Raw genomic sequence first — 25,684 nt, forward strand, 5'->3', positions numbered from 1 at the left:
TTTAGCCCTTTCTGTTATGGTCAGTGTGATTTTACTGAGCTAGAAAAAGAGATTTCCACCTTGTTCACAAATAAAAGATGCCTGCTAAAACTGCTCTCAGGCTACAGTCTCCTGCCAGAATCAAAACGATGGTAACTGGAGAGTAAAAGCACTGTGGAGTTTTCGGAGCAGCGGGCAAGAATAAAATTTAGAGGCTAAAAGAAGCCAATAAGATCCCAGGGGAGACGGAAAAGTGCGCCCAGGGAGGTGGCTTTTCAGTGGGTCAGCAGCACAGGCTGTGGGAGCGGTCCCCGGTGACTCCCGGTCGGGGATGGATGTTCCGTAACCGGGGCACGGGGATGTCGGGAGTGAGGGCGGAGGGCGCGGGACGGGGCTCTGTGTCTGTCTGATGGGCAGCGCCGGCTCCCAGGACATGGTGAGCGTCTCTGCCACACATATTTCAGGATATTGCCAATTATTAATAGGGAGAGCGCGGGGGGGAGGCAGACGTCCAGCTTCGCTTTTCTCTCTGAGAAGCTGGGGAAGCTCCCATCTGGTTTTTTGCCTGAAACATAGAAGTTTACTTCCGACGTGAGCGCAGGTTGACTTCCTTACTGCATTTGAGCACAAACCACTTGGAAAAAAGCAACAAACATCTTTGCAGAGCATCCCTGGGCTGATCAGCCCCCCCCGCAGGCAATGCCTTGCCGGGGCAGCCACGCAGAGGGGCAGCAGCACATGCAAAGCAGCTTGGGCAGACTTTTCCGTTTGTATAGATAAAGCAAGATGTATTTTTTTTTTTTTTTGTCTAAATGTGAAGTCTGCTGCATGAGGAATGCGTGTGACCACTGTGGAAGAAAAGTCTTAGAGCTTCCTCAGTAGTTTTCGGTGTGATTTTATAAAGCTGGAAGGCAGCGTTTCCCCGTGGTAGGTAAATACGTGCAGCACATCATCACACCACTGAGTGGCTGCTGGGCTTAGAAGACAGGCGTTAGACAAGCCTCTAATTCGCACGTTTCTACGCCAATATTTTTTAATATTATTATTTCCCCTGGACCGAAACTCTCCCACATACTGAGGCTGAGGTTATGTTACTCTGCTCACAGTACCAGGTACATCCATTAGAGAGGTGGTGGTGTGGGAGCCAAATGAGGTGTTGCAGATTCCTGTAAACACTAAAAAGGCAATGCAAAAAGCCACCTTATCTACCTTCAGCATTTTCCTGCTCACCTCCTTTGATGCAGAAAGAATTTTTGGCAAGGGTTGGCAGCTCATTGTGGTATCCAGCATTATCTTGCTTTCCTTGCATTTCTTGCCCACCCACCTCATCTGCTTTTCCTCAGCTCACATCCAGTGTTAGGAGCCAGGACTGACTTTGGTAGGTGTTTGTGCAGTGCCTTGCACAACAGCAACTCCCCGTGCCTGGTGTTAATGACTTCAGGTCTTGCCCTTTGCGCTGGAGACCTTTTATATGTCTTGCTCTCTCTTATCAAGGGTAATTCTGACTAAGTCAGGTGACTCTAGCTGGGTATCCAGCTGTGCAGCTGCCCTCAGTGGGGAGCTGCAACGAAGGAAAAAACCTTCTCAGGTTAAATTAGACATGACAGGTATCACCCACTTGGCAAAGTGGAAGCCACTGAGGGTTTGCTAAAGTGACAGTGATGACCAGTGCAAACAATAGCACTGGTGCCCTGATGACACGTGGTTCCTGGCAACAAACTCACCAAATGGAAGAAAAATACAAATTCAAGTGTTTTCATTTCTGAAGCAAAGTGTAAGACATTGCTCTAAGCAATTTCTCACGTAAACCCATCCTTGTGTGCTGTAACAGGATATTGAAGGTTACTCAAACTATGACTCAAGTAGAGCATATATTCATTTATAAACTGTCCAGAGTGAGTTCTCATGCCATATGGTCTGTGAGAGAATACAGCCTTCCCCTCATACTGAAAAGAAATTATTTGAGTGTGCACATCTGCCAGGTTAGGTCTGATGGCTGTGAAGGGACTGGGGTGTGTGGAAAATGCAGCTCAGCCAAGGGGTAGTTGTGGTTATGCTGTACTAGAAAGCACAGGGTGGTTTTCTAATTGCAAGTGTAAGGAGCTTACACCACAAAGGATATTTCTACCCCATACTTTTTGTATTTTCTGATTGCTACAGGGTACTTTCCGTTTTGTGAATGCAAGAGAAAAAATTGTCACAAAGAGAAATTGAGGAGCAAAGACCTGATAAAGGCACTGCAACGAACATTTAGAAACTCACACATACACATTCACCCCTCCTCCCTGCCTGAGGGCTGGCTTAGTCACGTCCCAGTTCCTCAGATGGAAAACAGGCAAGTGGAGCATCAGCATCGGCATCACTGCTCTGGCACTTCCCGGACCCACAGGTTGTCCAGGGGAAAGCACAGGAAAGGCAATGTGTTTCATCGATAACCAGACAGTCTGTTCCCAGGGAGAGGGATTTACTCACTCTCCGAACTGCAGGAGAGCCAAGCCAAGCCCCGTGCTCAAGCCAGCCCTGCCCCTCAGGCCGCACTGCCGAGCTCACAGTGGCACATCGCGGGCTCCAGGAGCAAATCCAGCCCCACCCCACCATCCACACACTCTCCCATGCAGAACCAATGGGGAGACAAGGGGTTTCCAGTGGCAGGGTTGGAACAGGTGAACTAAATAGGGTGATTTCGCTGCCATAAATAGCAAAATATTGTGGGAGATTTAAGTTTTTGTCTAGGCCTCTTCCAAAAGCAATCCAGTGGCATTCCCGCTGGTGCTCCTGAGATCTCAGGATCGTAAAGTAGGCATGGATGAGTTACCCAGCTCCAAGAAGCCACCTAACAGGGACTGGAGTTGGAAATAGCTGGTTCCTTATTTAGTAGCTGGCTCCTTATTTATACATGCAGACAGTCTCTACTGGGGTATCTTCCTGACTGTTTTTGTGAAGGGCCAGGGTGAGGAAGGCAGGTGTAGCAGGGTGTAGCAGGGCACAGACTGTCTGGGACCCCCCCACACCCACCCTAATGCCAGCACCGCAATTTGCCACAGGCAACTTGGAGATATGCAGAAGACACATGAGAGTTTGTTCCCTTTCTGTTTGTAGTGGGAGAAAAACAAAGATGCCACTAATAAACACCTGTTAGATAAACACCAGCCTCTTACTGGAACAGGTTCATCTACCTGCACCTTGATTTACTCACCATCACAAGCCTGTCTCTCCTACCTGGTTCCATAGAGATTTCCACCTTCCAAGACGAAGTTTCAATTCACCAGTTGTTTTAGTGGAGCAGCACAGCCTGGAGCAGAGCCTGAAGGGTGTTTGCAGCCATTCAAATGTATCCCCAACAAACACCTTTGCACCAGCCTTTTATCCCCTGGCAGTCGCTATCCTGATCCCTTCCTCAGCTCCCCTAGGGATGTAAACCCTCACGGTCAGCTCTTAGATCATGTTCAGTTTGTGCTTTTCTACCCTCTTTACCTTGGTGCCTGCAGTGACATGAGCTCAGTGGGTACTGGCATCCCTACAGAGCTGGGAAGCGATTTCCCCATCAAACTACATCCACTTGGGAAATTAAATTCATTTAAAGTCATTAAACAATATCAAAAAAAAAAAAAGAAGAAAGAAAGAAAGAGAAAGAACGAAAAAACCAGACCACTGTGATGTCTCAGCTTATAAAGGTGCTTGCAGCCAAGATCTGATCTTGCAAGGTGCAACCTGCAGGGGAACTAAAGGCAGTCAGGCACAGCAGACAGTCCTTTAATGAGTTGTAACCAGCTCCCCGTAAGCAGTGTCAGCTCCTCACTGCTGGATTAGTGCACGCTTGACAGGATTTGCAGAGCATAACAGACAATGAAACACCACCAACATTTAATCAGTCAGGATATACAATTACAAGGCAACTCAAAGATGCTTATTTGCCTCAATTTTCAAAACCAGAACTGCCAAAAAAACCCCCAAAAACAAGTGAACTGCCAGCTCAGTTCACAGAAAGACTTTTCATCACATCTGTCTGTGGCAGGCGAGAGTTACCAAAATGTACAGAAATGCCAGATGTCACAGGCAGAGATGGTATGGCAAAGCCTATAAATAGTCAGAATTATTTTTTCAGCATACATTTGTGATTCATAAAATGTGGAACTATAATGAATTTCAAATGCCACATAAATGTTCAAATACAAGATATTCCTCTGTGCTTTCCTAATGCTTTAACATTATATGTCTGGGTTGTATAAAGTTGACATTTAACTTGCAAAGGTGTTACTAAACCCCTAGTCTTTTAACCAAAATGACTGAATAAAAGTAACAATTATGTTTTCAACTCTTTTCACCTGAGGATTTATCTCCCTGTAGCGCACACACAGGTGCTGTGAAAGGCTACATTAGTTAGAACTGTTCTAGAAGGGTGGAGTGGGTAACTTTTTCTCTGAATAATTTTCATAGAGAACAACATCTGACAAACACCTGTGTGAAGGAAGTGAAACAGTGCCTGTTCCCCAAAAGTTGAAAAGTAAGATTTATTTTTTTTTTTAATATTGCCCTTTTCCATCAGACACAGGTGAGGTTTGTTAGAGGGCAGACCTGGGCTCCTGCAGCATCGCCCCCAGGGTCAGTGTGGCTCAAGAGTATCTTCCCAAACCTCTTCTGTGACCACACAGTCCATGCAGTTCCACCCCTTACCCCCAACAGACCAGGAATTTCCCCACTCCAGCTATGGTTCAAAAGATAAACCCCTTGTTATGACTAATTCAAACCCTCCTCCCTTTCCCAAATCACAGCATGTAAATAACCATCTTAACCATGATAGGAAAACATTTCAGGAGCAACTAATTGAATATTGAACATCATCAATACTCCTTGTTTTCATGTGTAAATACATACTTTTAAGCCACCTAGTACACTCTCTAGATGCCAGGAAGTTATTTTAAAGCACATTGTGAAGTGGGAATTACTAAGGTTGAAGAAAACACTGTTTTTTAAGATCAGACCTTAAGTTCAACCAGAACTAATGAAAACTTGAGTAGATACAATAATTTTCAAGTGGGTTTATATTTTCTCGCGTTGCTTTTGTGTTTCCTCTTCTTGGAGATGCATTGCACATTTTTGCAACAAGTCACAGGCTCTTGAAAAGGCAGATACACAAACGTTGAGAAATACAATCAGACTTTGTAGTGCATTGAGATAAAAGCTCTTTGGAACATTACCCAGAACATTGCAAAAGTACAGTATAATCATGACCAGCGTTCTAACACTTGTAATGAGAATTGTGATTTACAAATAGATCTCTCATACAGTGTGGTCATTTGATGTGGATGACAGTGTGTGAATTCATATTTTAGGTCTGCTATTAACTACTGCAGCTGTACCTGAGCAGGCCATGGATGGGCAACAGTGTGAAGCACTTGGGAAAGACTCAAACTTTGAAACCACAGAAAAATCTTTCAAAACAGAATCTTTCAAAAACTCCATTGTGTGTAAGCACTGAGCAGCGTTAAATCCGAGGATATGGTGGGAGAATCCACGTGCAGAAGAACGAGACCCAGAAAGCACGGCACAAATGCAGGTGTGAGCTGGGCTGCCGAGGCCAGAACCGAACTCCACACAAACAGAAGTGTTGGTGAAACAAACCAAAATGATTACTTACAAAATGGTTGTGGTTTGGCTTTTTTTTTCCCACATGGATATGTTTAATGAACATGGAACCTCCACTCTTCATTTTTGCCAAGACAGAACAAAGATCAGTGCTTAAACCATATTCTCTGAAATCTAGTTTGGTTAGAAAATATGCAACTGTTTCAATGTCTTCCCTCAGCACTTTATCATCTATCAGAGACAGGATTGTGTTAACCAGAAGCTCTACAAAGGTAACAAATGCTGAGTCTGCCTACACTGTCACAAACACTTATGGGCAATATTACTGAGAAGGAAATTTCAAGAGCACTTTAATATACAGAATGAGTGGGATAGATGTGTGGGGCTTATTTTAAAGAGACAGCCTTTATTTAAAGAATTTTGCTTTGTAGATCTTGTAAAGTAAACATTACAATACTTTTTTTTTTCCACAAATATATTAAAATTGTTTAAATTTAAAAGGCAATTCCACAGACCGATGGATATTTTTAAAGAAAAAAATCTAACAGAAATAGGCAACTCAACTAAAACTAGATTTTAAACATTCTGTTTTGTCATTCCATCTTTTAAAAAAAAGAAAAAAAGGAAAAAGACATTTTTTCCACGCAGACTTCCTTTACAGCAATAAGGCAACTCCCGGAGATTTGAATGAGCTCCTTGGAGATTACAGATACTGTAACTGGCTGTTCCTCATGCTTTATAACACCCAAAGGTGCAACTATCCATTAATCACAATCACATCTGTGCATTAAAATATAAAACTTAAATTACAGATTTTAAAAATATTACTAATAGACTTCCCTATCATAAAATGTTTTACATTTACAGTACTTGAACTATTTCAGTTCTGGGTTGATGAGGTTTAAGCAATTTACCACTGCAAGAGTTAGACTCTGGAGCTCACAAACAGCACAACCCAACCAGGGGCAGCGATAGTCGGTAGAGTCATAGTGCAAATCAAAATAAGGAGTGCAGAACTGCACTAGTTGTTTACATTTCTAAAATATAAATGAACAAGACGAGCTCTTATATTGTACATGCAATAAATTATAGTAAGCATATAGCAATGGGGTTGGGGCATTCTACAAGTGTAGCTGGTGTGCCAGAGCTGAAGCCTGTGAAAGATAGGACTCAGTAAACAAAACATTTCAAAGCTCTGTTGTCACAGCACTTGAACTCTGCTTTCATGCTTTGTACTTCTGCTTCCCTGTCTCGCTGATCACACAGATATGCTAGAACAAAACAAAATAAAAAGCTCCTGTTAGAAAAGTAACATAAGAGACCAACATTTGACATCGATAGCGAGCTCCCGAAAACAATACAAGTGTGCTGTACACATTTCCGTACAAAAGGATTTTGTGATACTGTTTATGCAGAAAAACTTAAGCCCTTTTTTCGTCCAAAAATCTCAACACTGCCTTCTTTCTCCTCCCTCTAATTGTCCCACCCAATGTCTTCTGGGTCTGGCGAGACCCAGATAAAGAATTAATGACTTACAACAAAAAGTGAGCCCTTCTTAACTTCTTCTCAGATCTCTCTTCTTTACCTCTTACATAACTAAGCAAATGCACTTATTTGTTGTAGACGTCTGGTAAGACAAGAAACTGGTAAGACATGAACTTCACATTATTTCCAAGCTGGCAGATGTGCAGCCCCCATCGTGCATGCAGCAAAATAAATTTCAGTTTCATAAGGGCTCCAAACACTGTCCTGCTGCTCCAGGACTTGCTCCCATTGTTGAGTCACCAATGCAACAGACTGGAACATGAGGCATGATTTACAGAGGAGGGAGAGTGATGTGAGGAGATTTCCCTTCCTTCCTCCTCCCTAGTTTTAAATGGACAAAAACATACGGGAAAAATTACTTACGTTCAAATCTCTAAAGTATTCATTGTAATCTAGGGCGTATCCCACAACAAACTTGTCTGGCACTTCAAATCCAACAACTGAAAAAGACCATAAGTCACCAGTGTGTTAGAAAGGAACTTCCTAGAGTTCACTAGAGCCTTTTACAGAGACAATCTGGAATTTTATAGATATGTCAGCATTGTAACTCATTTTATTTCTTCCACTCAAGTACCCTCAGATTCATATTCCACCTATTTTAGAATTTTAACTTACTTTGTTGATTTGGCAAACTAAAAGAAATTAAATAGCTGTATTTATTTGTCCCCACACAGCTGCAGGCTACTAGTATGTAAGAAATGAATGGAAACTCTTAAATCTATAGACAGAATATTATGAGTATAAAATTCCTTTAAAATTTCCTCTAACTTTGTAAATACATACAAAAAGTGCCAATACTTCCTGGCACTTCCTACACATTTGACATGCCAGTGCAGCAGGAGTTAACTGGTGAGCACAGCACAAGTCCCCCTCACAGCACAATTCAAAAGGCAGCACCTCTGGGAGCTGGACCTGCACCCCAGGCAGGGCTGCAGGAAGGGTCATTTGCAGGTCTCAGAAACGTGGGTTGGTTTGGGTTTTTTTGGGTTTGGTTGTGATTTTTAACTCCCTGAGAAGCTGCCTAAAAAGAGAACATCAGCTCTTCCATAGATTGTCTGAACAGCTCTAGCAGGACAGTTCATCAGTGGTCAGGCAGTCTCAGTCCAACCTGCCCACACACACTATAAAATTACCAAAATTAAATTATATACAATATAAAACTTCCAAATGGCTTTCTCCCCACATGCCAAAATGAAAGACTCCTGAGTCTTTCCTAAATTAAGGTGACATTTAGCATTTACTTGGCCTCACAATACAGGGATAAAATGGAGGCCCAGCCATTGTTGTCTCTTCCTTCAGAGCTCATGTGTCCTGCTCTGGACAGGTTGTTTCTATGGACAGATGGCAAAACAAGTCATCTGCTGCAAGATGCTCCAAAGGCACCATTAGCCCAGCTAAGCCTATAATGAGATCTCAGGAATGAGGGGCTTCCTTGACTGAAGGGAACACCTCAATGAAGCTTTAAGGTATTGAAAAAACTTCAGTTTTAAAATAATATACAGCCTCGGAAAGGAGGAGGAAGAGGACGTGATTCTGCTGCTAAATTCACTCCACTTCTATAGTGAAAGTCCATGGTCTAGATTAACAGGAATTTAGCCTCTGGAACAGGCTTAAAGCACACAACCCCTTCCCAAAGCAGGAGGAGCTGTCACTCTCTTACCATTTGTCTGCTGTGGATACTATTCCTTCCTTAATGGCCTTGGGACAGACAGGAAAATACAAGAAGGGAGTAATTCAGATGCCCGGACATAACCAGCCTTAACTTTTATCAGACCTGCTATCCCGTGTGGTTGTCCTACACAGCATGAAGTGGTTACATTTAGGCACCCAAATCACTCCCAAATGTGTCAAAAGGTGAATCCAGCAGATTCTGCTGACCAAATCCAACAGATTCTGCTGACCAAAGCATTTGACTACATGCAAGCTGGGAGAATTTGCACGTGAAAAGCATGTAATCTAGACCAAAAATATTGAAGTTTGGTTTTCGATATAGTAAAATGAGCTCCATCAAAATACATTCCAAATATTTAAATTCCCTAAATAAAAGCAAAATCTATCAAGAATCATTAGTGAAAACTTATTTGGAACATTCTTGCACTTTGTCAATACACTGACATGCTTATAAAAATGAATAACGGTTGTCAAAAAGTCACTTACAGTCTGGTCGATATCCAACACTTCGAGGAGTTCTTTTTACCAACAAACTGTCAAATAAAACCAATGTAAAACTGAAACATGGAAAAGCACCAGGTACAAATATATTATACTGTTTTGATGACAGACAAGCTGAAGTAGACCTAAATGTGCATAACTGACAGGATAACCACACATATATTAAACTATTATTTTATTTGCAGGCACAGATGATCATGATGACAAAATCATAATGACAAAATCACAGCTTCCTAGAATCATGAATGATTTACAGCCTAAAGGACAACTAGCGGGTCTGCGAGGAAAAGGCTTGGAGATACTGATCTAGATGCATTTCCATAGTGAAAAGTGATTTAATGGGGTTTTCTCTGTGTGTTAGGAACTTCAGGTGCACTCGCACAACTTGCCCCGAACTGTTTTTCACTGGAAGCACTAATTATCCCCATAAAGAAAATGTAATGGGTTCTGATGATCAGGGGATACAAACCTGCTCCACTTTTCAGAATTAATAGTCAGAGGTTATAAAGAGCAGGGAGATACAGAGCAGGGGGCACTGTAGCATAGTTGGATTCCCTCCTTATTCAGTTCAGCATTTCTACCTTAGAAGACAATCCCACAGGCCTGACACTTGTCTGTCTGGGATACAGAGACTTTGGGAGCAAAAGAAAGGGTGGTTGATGGCTGAATGTAAATGCAGAGATCAGCATAACTTTGCATTGAGCACAGACCTCCTTCCCTCCTGGGTCACCCCTGAAGGTGGGGCTTCATTTGCCAGAGTTCCAGTCTCGATTTCAGACGGTTGCTGGAACTTCCAATTGGGAAACTTAACTTTCGAGAATTGGTGTAAGAATTGATCAGAGAAACCCCCAAATCATATTAGCATTAATTCACATCTCCCTGCTACAACTCCTTAACTGTCTGAGAAAAAGAAAATAAAAAAATTAAAAAAAAACCCAACAACCACCACCACCAAAAAACAAACAAACAAAAAAACTAACAAAGAGGAAAAGAAATAGAAGAGAGGCAAGTGAAGTAACTAAGAACTAAGACTATCTAGAATGATCATGTTTACCTCCTCAGGTCTTTGGTAGACCCAAATTACTGCAACAGGTTTAAACAACAGGAAACTGGTCTTTGCTCATTTGTATTATATTTATGATTTACACTGGTGTGTTGTGACACTTTTCAGTGACAGATATTTATAATCTGGCCAGGGAGAAATCCTCAACAGCCTCACCTTCAGCAGGTCACCCCCAGATTATCAGCGAGAAGAGCTGTTCTCACACATCTAACAACTGCTTTGACATTGTTATGGCAACACAAGTGATTAGATATTACACCCAGCCCTGCTTTATCTCCAATCCCCAGCAATCATTATGCTTTTATTGGAAAATACGCAACCACAGCACAGCAGCGCAACAGATGCAATTGAAAAAGAAGTAGGAGGAATGTTGATATTGGTTAATAATATAATGTTATCCTCAATATTTCTTGTTGGCTGCAAGTTATTTAATTATGAAATGTTTTGAAAACTAACTGAATAAAGGTGTAACTAAATAGAAAAGCCCAGAAGAGCATATGGCTGGCTGACTCTCACAGAATGACCTCCAAAGCTCAGCTGCACTATGCCCTCTGCACAAACATTAATATTAGTGTGCAAACTAATTTAATTCCACAATAAAGAAGGCAAACTAAAAAAAGGTCTTCACTGCACAAATATAGTGAAGTTGCAGATAGTGCCAGCAGAAACAAACATCTTTGGAGAGATGTTACGTACAGGTAAGTGACAACCACTAATTATTTTTATCGTCCTCTTCAGTAAAAGTCTACATTTACTAACTAAATTTGTGTTGAAAATGCCTCTATCAACTTGAGAGGGTATTTCTCTTAAGCTCAAAAGGCTGAAATTCTTCTAGCTACTTCTAAACTTGGACATCAGTGGTAAAACACCACAAACCTTACCATAATGTGATCAGGCAAGAGATGTCCCAGGCATGCACAAGCTATCCCCTTCCGAAGTACTGAAATTCTTCCAGCAATAAGACTGAGAAGAACAGTGTTTCCAGCATCCCTAACAAATGCATGTTCTCATAACAAGCAAAAGTGGTTTTGGAGTTTAATTTAGTACTAAACTTCAACAGATTGCATCATATATGACTGCTGCAGGAATGTTTCCTCCTGTTTTTCTCTTCCATGGAAATGTATTCTACACTTGGGTTTGTTCGTTGGTTTGGGTTTTTTTTACACTGTGTGACCTTCTTAAGGTGAAAAACAGCACAAATAATCATTAAGAATTTACCTGGCTACTTTCACCATCTTTGGATTGTACTGCTTAAGTAGAGACAGCAACGTTTTCATTGTTTTACCAGTATCAATTATATCCTGAAAATAAAAAACTCATGTCAGACAGAATATTAAACACATCAGAGCAGCATTTTCAAGTTTCTACCACAGAAATTGCTCGTTCACAGGAGCATGAAAACATGGCAAACTACTGTTTGTAAAAATGCCCATAAAAATGCTTGTAGCCAAATATAGGTGACACGTAACCCCTGCTGTGCTTACGCAACCACACTGAGTAACGTGATCACACACAGGAGTTATTAATTAATAACACACGGGAGTTATTAATAACAGGAGTTCTTAATTGCTGTGGATAACTGTGGCTTTGAAAGCAGTTGCTGAACCAGCAGTTACTGCAATGACCTTCTTGGCTCCTTCTGGAGATTTTATGGCTTGTGGTCCTTGCAGCCATGAGACGAAGTTTAATTTGAGTATGGTACAAGTAAGATTAGTCTTGCTGTTGAGCTCAGTTACAGACAGATGTATTCAACAGAAAGAAAAGCAAGAAGGGAAAACAGGCAGAACAACACATAATTTCAAGTTGAGGAATGTAATGCACATTACAGATTCAAGAAATAGCTGGAAAAATTGCACTGGGAATATCTGGGTGCAGTTCTAAAGTCTAAAACACACTAAAATTTTAATCGTGCACCATTTTAATCCCATCTACTGCACATATAAGCAGAAAAAAATAATATATGTCTTATAACTGAGGCATCAGAAGTGGATTTGTCATTTGGACTGAAACAATCATAGGATCTTTAGGGGGACAGTCCTTACCCTGGCCTGAAATAAAGTCTATTTGAAGTGAAGGAGGCAGATAGCACAGAAGCAGCAATATCCTGATTTCAGCTTATTTCCCCATGACTCCCAATTAAAACAAAAATCAAACAACAAATTCAACAGAGCATTCATCAGCAATACCATTACCACTTAATGCTTTTAATCATGGTTATAAACTCAAGAGAACTTAAAGACATATATGCATATAGATAAAAATCAAAGCTGGTAAATAAACAGAAGTAGCTACTTCCAAAATCCAAGGGAAAACCAGAACTTATTACTGATTTTGTGTTGTATGATTAGCTGTTTATTGGAGGTGAAGTTCTATTTTGTACAGACTTTTTTTGACATTAAAGGGATGCAGTAGAGAAGAGCCTTGTGCTCTGGTGCACAAGACATTAAACCCACAATAAACGTGCATTTTTATTGTTTGACAATTAAAATGGTGATTGATAAAAGGGTTCATATTTGACAGTGCATAAGACGAGTCATTGGATAGATGATTCACTGAACAAATGATAAACTAACCTAATCTGGGGTTTACATTCATCTGAAATGGAGCAGATACCTAATTAAACATATCTGCCTATCTGAAGCAAAATGTACTTCAAAGGACACCACTGGTCACACAATGACTGCTGTATCATACTATTTTGGTAGGAGTTTTGGAACTGAATGTGCTTCCTGTGGAATAATATAACCTTCTCAAATTAGGAAAATAATACATAAAAGCCACATTTGACGAGAAGAAACATCCTTCCCTTTGGCTGCTGAATCACTTGCCATAGCTGTTTCTTTCCTTACAAACATGCCATTTCCATTATTTGGAGACTTAACACACTATTAGATTGCACATCCACTTTTCCTGTCTACTGTTGCTGCTTCCCTACCCTGAAATTGTCAATTGTACTCAAGGAAAGTGATATTGGCTGAACATGAGCAACGCTGTTCATCAAGAAAGAGGTATGAAAGCAAGAATTAAACAACAATACCTGCTAGGCAATCAAACTGGGCTATACTGTACCTGGAACCATGACAAGACAGAGGAATGGGAATTTAGCAACTACAAAATGCTCATTAAGAATCAGTGTTCTCACTGTCACTACTTGCTAAATAAATGACACACAGAGACACTGGGCTGAGATCTGTTTTTCACATATTTTAGGATACTCATACCAGGAACTCTTTCTACCTCTGCAGTTTAGTTTCATAGCTTGCTATGATAAACCCAGGACAATAATAAATTTCATATTGGTTTGTTCAGGCTACTTTTTAAAAGAAAAAAAGGGAGGAACAAGAGACATTTTAGAATCGACAAAATCCCAGAAAACTGAAAGCAAATGCAAACAGCTTTAGATGGTTATTTTCCTTGCTAAACATAGCAGTTGAACGCAATTTGAGAATTCAAAACATGGCTTAGTTCAAAGTCAGAGACCACTTGCAAAATTCAGGCCTGAAATCAGAAGCTGGAAGACTTGAAGCCAGAAACTGTAGGTTTTCTGGCTTAGAAAACAACTTCTAATAGAACTGTTTAACCAGTGACACATTAGAACTGCAAAGTGAAACATAATACTTACTTCTACAATCAAAACATTCTGGTAGGAAGGAAAAAAAAAAAAAGGAAAAATCCATTAATATCTAGACAACATACAATTTCTTATTAATCTCTATAACTTGTTAATTTTCAATGCAGTTAAATATTTGTACCACCATTTATGTATGTTTATATACATATGTTTACACAATTTGTAGCAGCAAATTCTTTGTAGTTAACATTTGTGATGCTTTAATAACAATTACCTGAGATTCTCTTCAACAGCTCCCACTGAGTACAAAGTGGTCTTTACATTATTCAGACTTTGAAAATTCCAGATATATGCAAGAGATCAAAACAGAGTCTACACAATTCATATTCTTCTGAAGCAAAGAGTGTCCTACTACACAGACACATACAGTTCTGTCATCCTTTACATTGAACTGAGACATACATGTCTTAAAGATCACATGTGTAAAGAGAAGGGGAAAGTGCTGTGTTCTGACAGAGCAGGAGGCAGTGATGCTTTAACCCCTGACATCTGGCTCAATGATCTCCATTGAATCACTGGAGAAAAGCAGATTCCCAATTTACGTTCTCCCATTTCCTTCTCTTGTCACTGCCTGTCACAGGAACTACCACTACTTCACTGGAACACCAATATGGCAAATAAAAAACACCAGTCTCTTTCAAAGGTAGTTTGTAGACAACAGCCTACACAAGATTCTTCTCAGGCATTGCAGAAGAACAAATCTAAGACTTTGCTGATACCAAAGACAGCAAACAGAGGATTTTTTAAGTTCAGACTAAACTGATGGCTTTGATGGGGCTTATCCACTCTCTGAGTACACAGTGGTGAATATTTAAAGGAAACATTTCCATTTTTTAAACCTATAATCTTCACACACTAAAGGAGCAGCCTTAAAATCATGCAGGTATGTGGGTTCTTTAGTGGTTTGTTTGTTTACTTGCTTTTAAACATACAAAGAGTCATACCTTTCCGGTCAAGGTTGAGAGGTCATCTCCCCCAATGACTTTGATATCTCCAGTTGACTGATCATTCTAAGAAAGAGAAGGGTGAACATTACCATTACCAGAATAAAACTAATTATTTCCTTGCAGTAAATGTCAAACTAATTTTTTTCTTGCAGCAAATGTCAAAATTGCAAAGCACATAACCAGTGAATGTTAATGCTTTCAAAAACAGCATCTCTCTATTAACTAAGAAATTACAAGTGATCAACTTCAAAGATGGTATTTCAGATTAAAAACTGTTTGACCAGAGATTTGCATCAGTGCAGGCACCATCTCTCATCTGTGACCATTATATATACATATGTATCTAAAAAGCTAGGATTTGCTATGCATTCCCTACAGATATGGAAAGAGGACAAAAAGCAGTTTGTTTTCCAAGCTGCATGCTGCCATATAGCTGGTAATTTACATTTAAACTTTAATGCCTTAGAAAGCCTTACTCTGAATAAGAATAAGCAATCATAAGAAGAATAGCCAGCAAACAAGGCACAGATTACTATTCAGAACTATAAGCTACAAAAATAGCCAGAAAAGCTTATGCTTGCCTAGTTTACAGCAAATATTGGTAACAGATCAAATTACTTCTTACAGCAATGGAACAGCAACACAAGTACACCATCACTACAACAGAGCATTTTGCTTCAGCAAAACTAAACTGTGAAAAAAACGTAAATGAACTGTTACAGAGGAAAGATAAAAACAGATGCTAGAAGTGCTTCACAAATCTTTGCAGTTTATTAAAGTCACTCAACTGACTTTAAACCTTGACAGTGTCTCACGGGTCATATTAAATGCCTATGCAGGTGCTGAGTTCCTGAGCAATGAAAGGGTGAAAAAACAGTTAAAGGTTTCTGACACCGGTTGTAACCAGATTTCCACTGGCAAGAACTTTGTTTAATAATTAAGCAATGTTTTAGTTATCTTCAGGAGCCTTATTTCCCAGTTCAGTACTGGTAAGACTTTAATGCTTCGTGGTTTAACACATAAGAGTTTTACTGTTTAGATCTGTTTTCACTGCCTCCCTGTTGTCACTGCTGGAAAACAATAATGCTTTACAAGATCATAACTCCTGACTCAAGTGACTCCAAGATCACCTTTTAAAAAGGCATTTTAAGTTCCTTACAGCATCTGCTATAAGGCTTGGTTGGCAGAGACCTTTCAGAATACTGCTGTGACCAGTCTAACCAGAGTTTACCATGTACTCCACTGAAAATCCCTATTTTTCCAAGTGACAGCACAACACATCTACTGTCTTTTGGCTGCCCTTCATGACTATATAAGCAACATTTGCTCATTTCCATGTTTAAATGCAGTAGACTGGTGAAAAGCCATTCTTCCTGTAACACAAACAGAATGAACTGTTTGTCAAGAATACTGAGAGCTGGATCTGTTCACAAACACTATCTTTCCATTTCTTAACAGCTTGCCAGATCATTAAAATTCATCTGTAAGGACTCAGAAAACTGGAGTTACGAGCAAAGTTTAATCACAGCTTGATCATGTCAGTATTCTTAGAAAATTATTTTTGGGTGCAGAACAGTATGAACTTTGCATTGCAACACAAAAACCCATTGCAACACAACCCCCATATGCTTGTAAATATTAAACGATCGATTTGAAACAAGAATAGAACCTGAATTACATCAATTATAGAACCATTACAAAAGTTCAGCTGCTTTATTTATACGACCAGGGTATTTTTAACATCTTTTATCCTGTCTGTAGAGGCAGGCAGGATGATCTAGTAATCATATCCAGAGACAGTGACAAGAGAGTCAAAAGCTCCACTTCCAACTGTCCATTACAGCTTGTGATGGTTTTCACATCACTAAACACAAATCTGTCCATCTAGTAAAGCACAGGTCAAAACTACAGAGCAGATTTAGCATTACAATACTATTTCTGATGGAAGACCCAGTCAAGCTGCTACATACATGTCCATGTTAGGACATTCTTATCCACTCTAAAGGACCTAAGATTGGATATTAATAACCACCTAAGAGAGTCTACAGAAATGAAGTGCTTGTAAATACTGCAGTGGAGGCATCAGGTAACAGGAGCTCCTAACTCATCTAGACTAAGAAAACATTCTTTTATAGAATTGGCTGACAAAACCAAAAACCCTGAAGCCAACACCTCAAGGAAAACATTCTACTTAGACAACTTTCCGTCTGGCTTTCTCTGCTTCTCTCTTCATCTACATGTTTTTACTACAAAAAGAGGATTTTAATTTCCATAAAACCTACTTGGTTGCTCACTCCCCTATTAATAACAAGGCACTGTAGTTCTGGGGGGTAGCAAACAAAAGCAGCTGTAGTAAAGAAATAAACTGAAACATGTCTGAAACACCAGTAAAAAGGCAGCCTTGCTTTTTAACAGAGGCTTTTTTTCAGGTGTTTCAAACCATTTCTCCAATATTTTTTTCCAAGTTAGAAAGTAGAGAGTGTGAAAGGGTGTAGTCTTTACATTGTTTGTTTAAACAAGCTAAAGAAGCTATTGGAAGTGTTCCTTGGGGAAAGCAGAAGATACATACAATTGCCTGTCCCAGGGTTACAAAAAAAAAGGTGGGAGCCATCATTTCCTATTCTTTAACCTATTATCCTGTAATAGAGTTTTCTGTGTTTTTTACAGGCAGAATATATGGGCATGTGGGGGCTTCACAGTTAAGCAGACTGGTGGCAGGAGCCTCCTCTTTTGGGAGGAATGGAAGGAAAGAGGCTCAAACTGCTGCTCTCTAACTGACTTTAATACAGTGCACAAGCACAAAGTGCCTTGTGAGATACAACCAAAGGCTGGCACAAACCCTTCTGCCCAGCCTTGCCTTCTCGTTAAAGTACATAACCAAATTATGTTCTGCAAACATGACTGTGGTCTCCAGGTAACCCCTGGACAGGCTGTGGTGTGTGTGCCTCGGGCAGCTGGGGCTGCTTGTCTGCACAGACTGGACCAAAGCCCCACACAGTTCTGGGCTTTGCTGTGACACATTAATAGATCACAATAACTCCATCTCTGGGTTCCACAGTTTAATGAAACAAAGGACAAGTTTCCAAGTCAGTAATCTCCATTTTCTAATGCTTTCTGCACTCCTCTACAACTGCAACAAGTAACTCACAGTGCTGACTTCAATGCCAAGTTGCTGATACAGAACTAACTGTGAAACAATGTATTGAAACACTCTAAACTAAAACCAAAAAATGTCATTAATTCCACGTTACAGGTGGTCTTAGGGAACACATCATAAATTTCTGAAATCCCAAAAACATGAGACTTGGCTGTCAGAAAGTCAGGAATCATACAGTGCTGACATACATCTGCTTCTTCCTCCGACCTGCACAACATAACCTTGTGCTTCCTTCTATAAAACTTGCAAGTTACCTCATTTTACAGAATGTTCACTTTCCCTATAAAGTTGTGTTCAGAACTAAAAGATTCTCCCAAAAAATGTAAACCCAAGGCAACCCTAGATGCCTAGTCTTGAAAAGGTGGTACAACACTCAGGGGCCACTAATCATAATTCTAAATTTATGTATCTAGTATTTCTTCGAGGCTAAATACAACTACTTTGACTCATTGTTTGGTTGAGCCAAACAAAAGATGGGATAGGGAACTTGGGTGTAACAGTTTTTGCAGCTTTCAAATCATCCTGTTCAACGATGAGGTCTGGTCCACATAATTCCTAGAATTAAATTTTTGTAATCATAGTTGCAGGAGAATCCTCTGTATTAGTCTTGAGGTACAGCTTTAGAGATGGGGTAGAGGGCTGAAAGGAAATTGTTGAACAAGTAAAGGACATGAACAAGTAAAGGACTCTCTACTCTCCATAAGGATTTTACTGGGCTGAGGAGATACCAAGGTCTAAAAGAAAACACATTATATAATAAGGTAGAAAAAGAGTAAATTAGCCTATGACTCTTAGTTCCCTTGATTATTTGTTTAATATTAGCACATTCTGGAAGTAACAATATTAATTCACCTCTGTTAATTTCTAGTCAAACAGATAAAAATTGCACAGCACTGCACAGATACTTACACAGTAACTCTTCAGCCTAATGAAGTCGACAGTCATGGGGATTGATTTGTCACTGTTTCTGTTCAGGGCTTTGATGTAGTCTAATAAATCAGCAAAAAATTTATAGCCACCCTTCAGTACACAGAGTGCCACAATGTGGTGTCCTCCCATGCCCTTCATAATTTCTCGTGCCAGTCTCTCCGTCCTAAACAAAACAAGGAAGAGTGAGCTGTCAAAACATTTCATTTGTTTACCATAGCAGCAATGTTTTGTACTGTGAACAGCAGCAAACACGGGCATTGAACTTGTTTGCTGCATATGTTTGCCCAAAAATATTTGTCTACCACTTCAGTCACTTTTACACTACTGGTCACCTAAGTTTTGCTGTTCAAGGTTAATCCAGCAATAGTGCTGCCAAAGGACCTTGTTTTCATACGTCACACTCAGCCAAAGCAAATTTTAACCCCTTGAAACTGTTTGGTTGTCACACACACAAAGGTGTGTTTCTCCTTCCAAAGACAGGTTCAGCTTCCATGCAAAGAGCAACATAACACAACCCAAAAGGCAGCACCCCTTACTGAGGAGCAAGAAAAGTTTCAAATTTTAAACTAAAGAGTTTATTTGCCAAGTCAGAATGCCAGAAACTTGTCCTGAATGCAGAATACAATACCAACAATGCAGAGCAAGAGAACACTGCACTGTTTTTCTGCAATCATTGTCTCTAAATTTATCTTGCAATTTATTTTAGAAAGCATGGTCTGCATTTATTGTGTGCCAGCTGACAGCAGGTTTCTCAGAGAAAGCCAACCATTATAAACTTTATGTCAGTTCCTTAATGACAAGTATTTTGTCCAATTTTTTGCTCTATATGGACTTCCAGTGCAAAGTTTTTACAATAATTAAAAATAAACTTTTTTAAAGGGATGTTCATTGTATCTAGTCAAACAGGACCATGCAAAATCTAGATGCATTCCTAGTCAAAAGATCTCCTAGAAGATCCCCCAGTGCCACTCATAAATGGCTTAAATTCACCAAATTTGTTGTTCATTCTCTTAAAGGGAATTAGCAACTATCAAACACAGAATAAAACAAAAATGCCTCGTAGGCTTATGCACTAATTTCTGATCACACAAGATAAAACTTCACAGCACATTACAGATTTCAGCAACCACAGAAGCAACAGATTTATATTTGTGGAGGATAACGTCTCTCCCAGAAGGTAGGAGAAAGTAGGATGTTATTTACCTACCACATGAACATGAGGAAGTTTAAGACGACAAGATTAATAATTTACTTTTATTAATATCTTATGGAAATTCAGGAGGCTATAATTGTTTTCAGACTCAACTGGTACAACAAAACGTCTTCTAATTACATTTTAAGAAGGTAAAACATCAGAGGAACACTGGAAAGAAAGTCATAGGTTGCTACCTACCACAACATTTTGCTTGAGAATTATGACCAATTTTCAAACAATAGCATGACTGAAAATGTACAAACTCTCAGAAGCCAAAAAAAGAGAGTTAATTAGCACTTGCACGTTCTAGTCTCTAATTAAATGTAATCTATTTAGACAGTCACTAGGCAGCAAAATTATCACTGGAAGATTGTTTATTCCTGCGTCATGGAATCAGTGTACTGTCTGAAGTCAAACAAACCTGTCCATGATGAGCCCATGAGGAATATAGACTTTTTCCAAATCATCTGCATAATGCTTAGGTATGCAGAACAAATCCAGGTCGTAGCCTTGTTCATCATCACCAATCTGAAAAGGAAATAAGGTGAGATTTCTAAAGAGCCTTATATAAAGTCCGTGGTGAGACTTTGCGTTATTCAGTAAAAACTATCAAACCCACAACACTCATCAGCCTCTCTGAAAACATCACTCACACTGAACACAAACAAAGTGTAATCTAACAGCTCACAAGGGTTACTTGAAATACCACGAGTTGTTACGCAATGCCCAAGTCCCACAACATTCTCCTGCACCGGAGAGCGGGAAAGTGAAGGTACTTCACCTGAATGAAACTCTATATTCCATTAAAAAAATTACCAAGGAGCTTTTTAACCTCTTTGATTTTCCTAATGTAATGCAAAACCTGCATTTGCAATTAAGCAAGCAGAGGTTCTGACATGGACACCTTCCAAATCTCCAAAACACCCGATCACAACAAAACACATGAGCCAGTGTTCAGGACAAGACGAGACAGCTACGTGAGCATGGCAAGTTATGATGCTGAGAAGCAAGTCTTCTCTGACCACCATCTCCAAAACGGGGAGGTTCAAGATCTTTCAGAATCTGAAATTAAAGCCTTCAGCAACCTGTTCCACATGGACAAACTCCCTGTATGAAATAGCCTGCAACACTGGGAAGTGCATGTTAATTAGGACAAGGGATTAGTAAATGTATATAATGATACCAAACACTGCTGAGGCTCAAGGCACATTGTCACATCAGGCAGAGCCTTCCCTGAACCTTAACCCTGCTGCAGCTTGAAAATGACAATGTGTTTTTTTAATTCCTCCACTCTCTGGTTATGCTGAGCACCAGGACGTGAAAAAGAATTGCAGAGGGAAAACAGAAGCTTGTCACTGACAGTTCACCAGGGCAGGCATTTTAAGTATCCATTTTGGTACAGCTACTTCTGCAGGACTCAATCTTATTTCAGTGCCCGTGCAAGCACTTACCTGGCCAGTGATCGGCCAACTGTTTACATGGGGGTTTTGTTGTGTAACCCCTAATGAGTATTTTACCTGGGGAATTTCATTAGTATTTCAAACTCCCATCCAAAACTGACCCTGTGTGAGCTGCACACACACGTACGGCTCGGGCATGGAGTCCCTGCTCTGGGTCCCTGCAGACCACAGCAGGCTGCTATTTTAAGAAATAAAGCAGGTCCTTCCCAAAACTCATGGTATTTTCCTGTGGTTCAGAACCAACGTTGTATCGAGCGTGTCTACTAAACCTTCCTTTCTGCATCTGACAGGGAATGGGCCCTTCCTACAGGTTTTATCAGGGTTTTTTTTATGGACTGCAGGGATTTACAGTCGCAACCTCGCGGCCGGCACAGCTCCCGGCCACCAGACACCGCACGCACTTCATCAGCACCGGCACTGGCTTTAAAAAGATTAATAAAAACGAGCACGTAAGCGCCTTAGCAGATGCGGCGATAACGCAAAAAAATATGAAGAACATCCCCCGGATGCTGCTCCTCCGGCAGCAGCCCCGGCTCACACACACGTGGGGTCCTCCCGACCGGAGCCTCCCGCACGCCGCGAACAGCAACAGGAATAGGAAGTTGTGCAGCCCTGGGGGAAGTTCATCCACCTTCGCTCCAGAGGCGCCAGCGCCGGCTGTGCCCGCCGCCCCCGGGCTCCGAGTCCCCGGGATCCCACCCCGAGGGACCCGCGGCCCCCGCGGGGAAGGGACGCGCCCGGCCCGGGGCAGCGAGGGCAGGGACGGGCAGCCCCGGGCCCGGCGCTGGCAGGGAGGCCGGGGCTGCCCTCAAGGTGACTCCGGGGAGCGGCGGCGCTGAGGGACGCGACAGACGACACACGACACGACAGCACGGGACACGACACACCACACGACGCGGCACCCCCCGCGGTCCCTCACAGATCTCCGCATTCCGGGCGGCAGGCGGGACCCCCCTCGTCGGCCGGCGGGGCACAGCGGCCCCGGCATCGCCCGGCATCGCCCGTCCCGCCGCACTCACCACGATGCAGGGGCTGGGGGTCGCCATGGAGCGCGGCCCCGCCGGCGGTGGCTGCGGGCGGCTCGGAGCAGCGGCGGCAGAGGCGGCTCGGAGCGGTGGCGGCGGGCAGGGGGAGCGGGAGGCACCGCGCCCGCAGCGGCCCCGGCGCCGCCTCCGCGCCCTCCGCGCTCCCCGCCCTCAACATGGCCGCGGTGCAGCCGCCGCCCTCAGTGTGGCCGTGCGGCCGCCCCGCTGCCCCCGGGGAAGAGCGGGACAGGGGGAGTCCCTCGCCGGAACGGGGCCCTCGGCGGGGCTGTGCCCTTCCCAGCGGGGTGCGGGTGTCCCCCGCGCCGTCCCACATCCCCTCTCTGGGGTCTTCAGAGTTGGCCCTCCTCTCCACACACCGCGATGTCGGGATGTTCCCCGTCCCCTCAGGACACCATGGGAGGGTGGCAGTGTCCAGTTCTGGGCCTCTTAATTCGGGAAGGACATTGAGGTGCTGGAGCGGGTCCAGAGAATGGCAACGGAGCTGCTGAAGGGCCTGGAGCACAAGTGTGATGAAGAGCAGCCGAAGGAGCTGGGGGTGTTCAGCCTGGAGAGGAGGAGGCTCAGTGTGGACCCTACAACTCCCTGACGGGAGGTTGTAGCCAGATGGGGGTCGGGCTCTTCTCCCAGGCAACCAGCGATAAGACAAGGGGACACACTCTTAACCTGTGCCAGGGGAGGTTTAGGTTGGACATCAGGAAGAATTTCTTCACAGAAAGGGTGATTAGACACTGGAGTGGGCTGCCCGGGGAGGTGGTGGAGTCACCATCCCTGGTTAAGAAAAGACCACTTGGATCCCTGGTCTAGTTGACACGGTGGGGTTTGGTCATAGGTTGGACTTGATCATCTCAGAGGTCTTTTCCAATCTAACTGAGTCTGTGATTCTGTGACTCCCATGCTCATGGGAACAGGGCTGGTAACTGCTGTCATTCCAGAACCAAGGACAGGGATGTGCATCCCTCGGGTGTTCATGTCCATGAAGGGGCTCCACAGACAGACTCCCCGTGCCCAGCAGGAACACTCCTCTTCTGCCAAGTGCTGCCCAGGTTCCTCTCCATCACCAGGGAAGGCCCGTCCTCCACTGCAGCTTTATGCGCCTTGAAGGAGGAAAGAAATGGGAATGTTTGCATTCCTCCATGTCTTCCTGTCAATCACAGGATTTGGTAGGGTCTCATTCTCCCCAAGTAGAAGAAATCCAGCTCCCCAGCAAAGGCAGCTGAGGGCATGAGGAAAGTACTTCTAAATACCCAACAGACTGTGGCACTGGTAGGTTCTGGGGTATTGGAGCAGTGCCAGCTGTCAGGGCCCTGGGCAGGGCAGGGCACTCAAACAAGCCGGCAGTGTTGTGTCAGGACAGTTGTGATAACCGTCATGCTCCAGGCCTCCAGCAGCTGATCATTTGCCAGGGTCAAATACACATAAGTCATATATTGTGGGATTTTTCTCCTCTGCTTCTCTTTGCAGGGTTAGTGTGCTCACAGCACATGGCTCTGACATGGTGCAGGGAACCCTTTGCAGAGGCCACTCCACATCTGACAGAGCAGGGAACTGACTTAAAAGTGAGCCTCAGTTGGTGAGAGCTGTGCCTTTTGACCAGGCAAAGACAGTAGTGACAGGTACCACTTTCCCACACACAATGGGACCTCCCTGCATGGGGTGGATAGAAGATCATTTTCCTTTTGCTGTAAGATAAGGCTGAACTGTGCCTGTAGATGCTGTCCATATCTGTAATTGTCTGAATGAAAAATCTGATCCTGAGGTAAAATAACAGGAAAGCATGGAAAGGCCTGGATAACTCCAGTGGTCTCAAATGGGAGAAAGAAAAAAAAAAAGCATTGACTTTTCCTGTAGGTCTGGAGTAAGGACAATGCAACAGTGCAAATGGAAATTCGTGGTTTCTTATACTATGTATCAGCTGAAGACTTTCCCCTTCTTTCTCTAATGGATGGAAACCAAGTTTTATTTTATGCTGCATAAAATCTTTGTGTCAAGAAAAGGATAATAATTCTTAAAATAACTTTATTTATAAAGAGCTGTAGCAATCACCCCAATACACACCTACCATTATTGCTGTTGGCTCAGAAAACACAATGCAATCAATTTAATTGCTCCTTTGTATGAAACAAACAATTTGAGCACATTTTAACTAAGCAAATGGGCATGATCCCTACTGAATGCTGCATTGTTGCAGCAAGGTGTCCAGCTACAGTCTGGGAGGGTTAACTCTGGAGTGGGAGGAAGGAGCCTTTATCAAATTGCCTGGAGCAGCAGAATGAAACGCCCTGCAGCTCAGGGATATCAGGAACACATCATAGCTGGATCATTTCCAGAAGGCCAGGAAGAACAGCAGCTGCCCTGTCAAGTCCAGGGAGAGCCTGACATTAGTGGGCAGTGGGCAGTATCTATCGAGAGACTGCAACCACAGAAGTGTTTCAGGATCCAATTTTATTTTAGTTACTGAAGACATTTCTCATTAATGATCAATATCAATTTCTGCTATTAAAAGTAGCATCCAACAGCATCTTTCTGATGGCAGGGAGGAGTTGTTGGCTTGCCTTCTGTGCAGTTTCTCCCCAGCAGACAAAACCATTAGTCCTGTTTTGCCCTTCTGAGTGAGCAATTTCTTTGTTCCTCCTGCCAAATAGCACATTCCTGGATCCAAAGCATTCCTGGTCTTGCTGGCACCCCGTTATGGAGAGAAAAACAGATTTACAAAAGCAGAAATATTTGCTGATATTACAGGAAGTTGGTTAGCTGAGATCAGCACCAGATTTAGTAGATGACCAGTTTTGTTCTTGCTGGTACAGGGCCACTGAGGTTTGCAGAGCAGGGTGAGGGGGCTCAGAGGTATCTGGGAGCTGCACATTTTCTGGCTAGATGATACATAAGGTGGGAAAGCCAGTGTTCTGATTTCTCTGGTATGCATAGCTTCTTACAAGGCAAAATAATTTAATAAATGTGTTTTGTGTCTGAGTA

At 42.3% G+C, this 25,684-nt stretch overlaps 1 protein-coding gene across 1 annotated transcript; it reads right to left on the reverse strand.

The window, feature by feature from the left end:
• Positions 1–3,826: 3,826 nt before the first annotated feature.
• On the reverse strand, positions 3,827–22,779 carry HPRT1 (hypoxanthine phosphoribosyltransferase 1). The gene is made up of 9 exons (XM_027741110.2): positions 22,685–22,779; positions 20,627–20,733; positions 18,990–19,173; positions 14,921–14,986; positions 13,968–13,985; positions 11,564–11,646; positions 9,268–9,314; positions 7,474–7,550; positions 3,827–6,836 (listed from the first exon to the last, which is right to left on the reverse strand). Exons 1-9 carry the CDS (start codon positions 22,709–22,711, stop codon positions 6,789–6,791), a joined length of 657 nt encoding a protein of 218 aa, XP_027596911.1. The 5' UTR covers positions 22,712–22,779; the 3' UTR covers positions 3,827–6,788.
• Positions 22,780–25,684: the final 2,905 nt, after the last annotated feature.

The sequence above is a fragment of the Pipra filicauda genome, unplaced genomic scaffold (genome assembly GCF_003945595.2).
Source record: "Pipra filicauda isolate LSUMZ 115617 unplaced genomic scaffold, ASM394559v2 scaffold616_size215100_pilon, whole genome shotgun sequence".
NCBI classification, from domain to species: Eukaryota; Metazoa; Chordata; class Aves; order Passeriformes; family Pipridae; genus Pipra; species Pipra filicauda.

Coding starts and splice junctions, on each gene's coding strand:
- HPRT1 (XM_027741110.2), bottom strand. CDS start 22,711: ATGGCGACCCCCAGCCCCTGCATCGTG. Junction 20,734..22,684: donor CCCCCAGCCCCTGCATCGTG/GTGAGTGCGGCG, acceptor TTTCCTTTTCAG/ATTGGTGATGATGAACAAGG. Junction 7,551..9,267: donor TGTTGGATATCGACCAGACT/GTAAGTGACTTT, acceptor GGTCTTTTTCAG/TTGTTGGATTTGAAGTGCCA.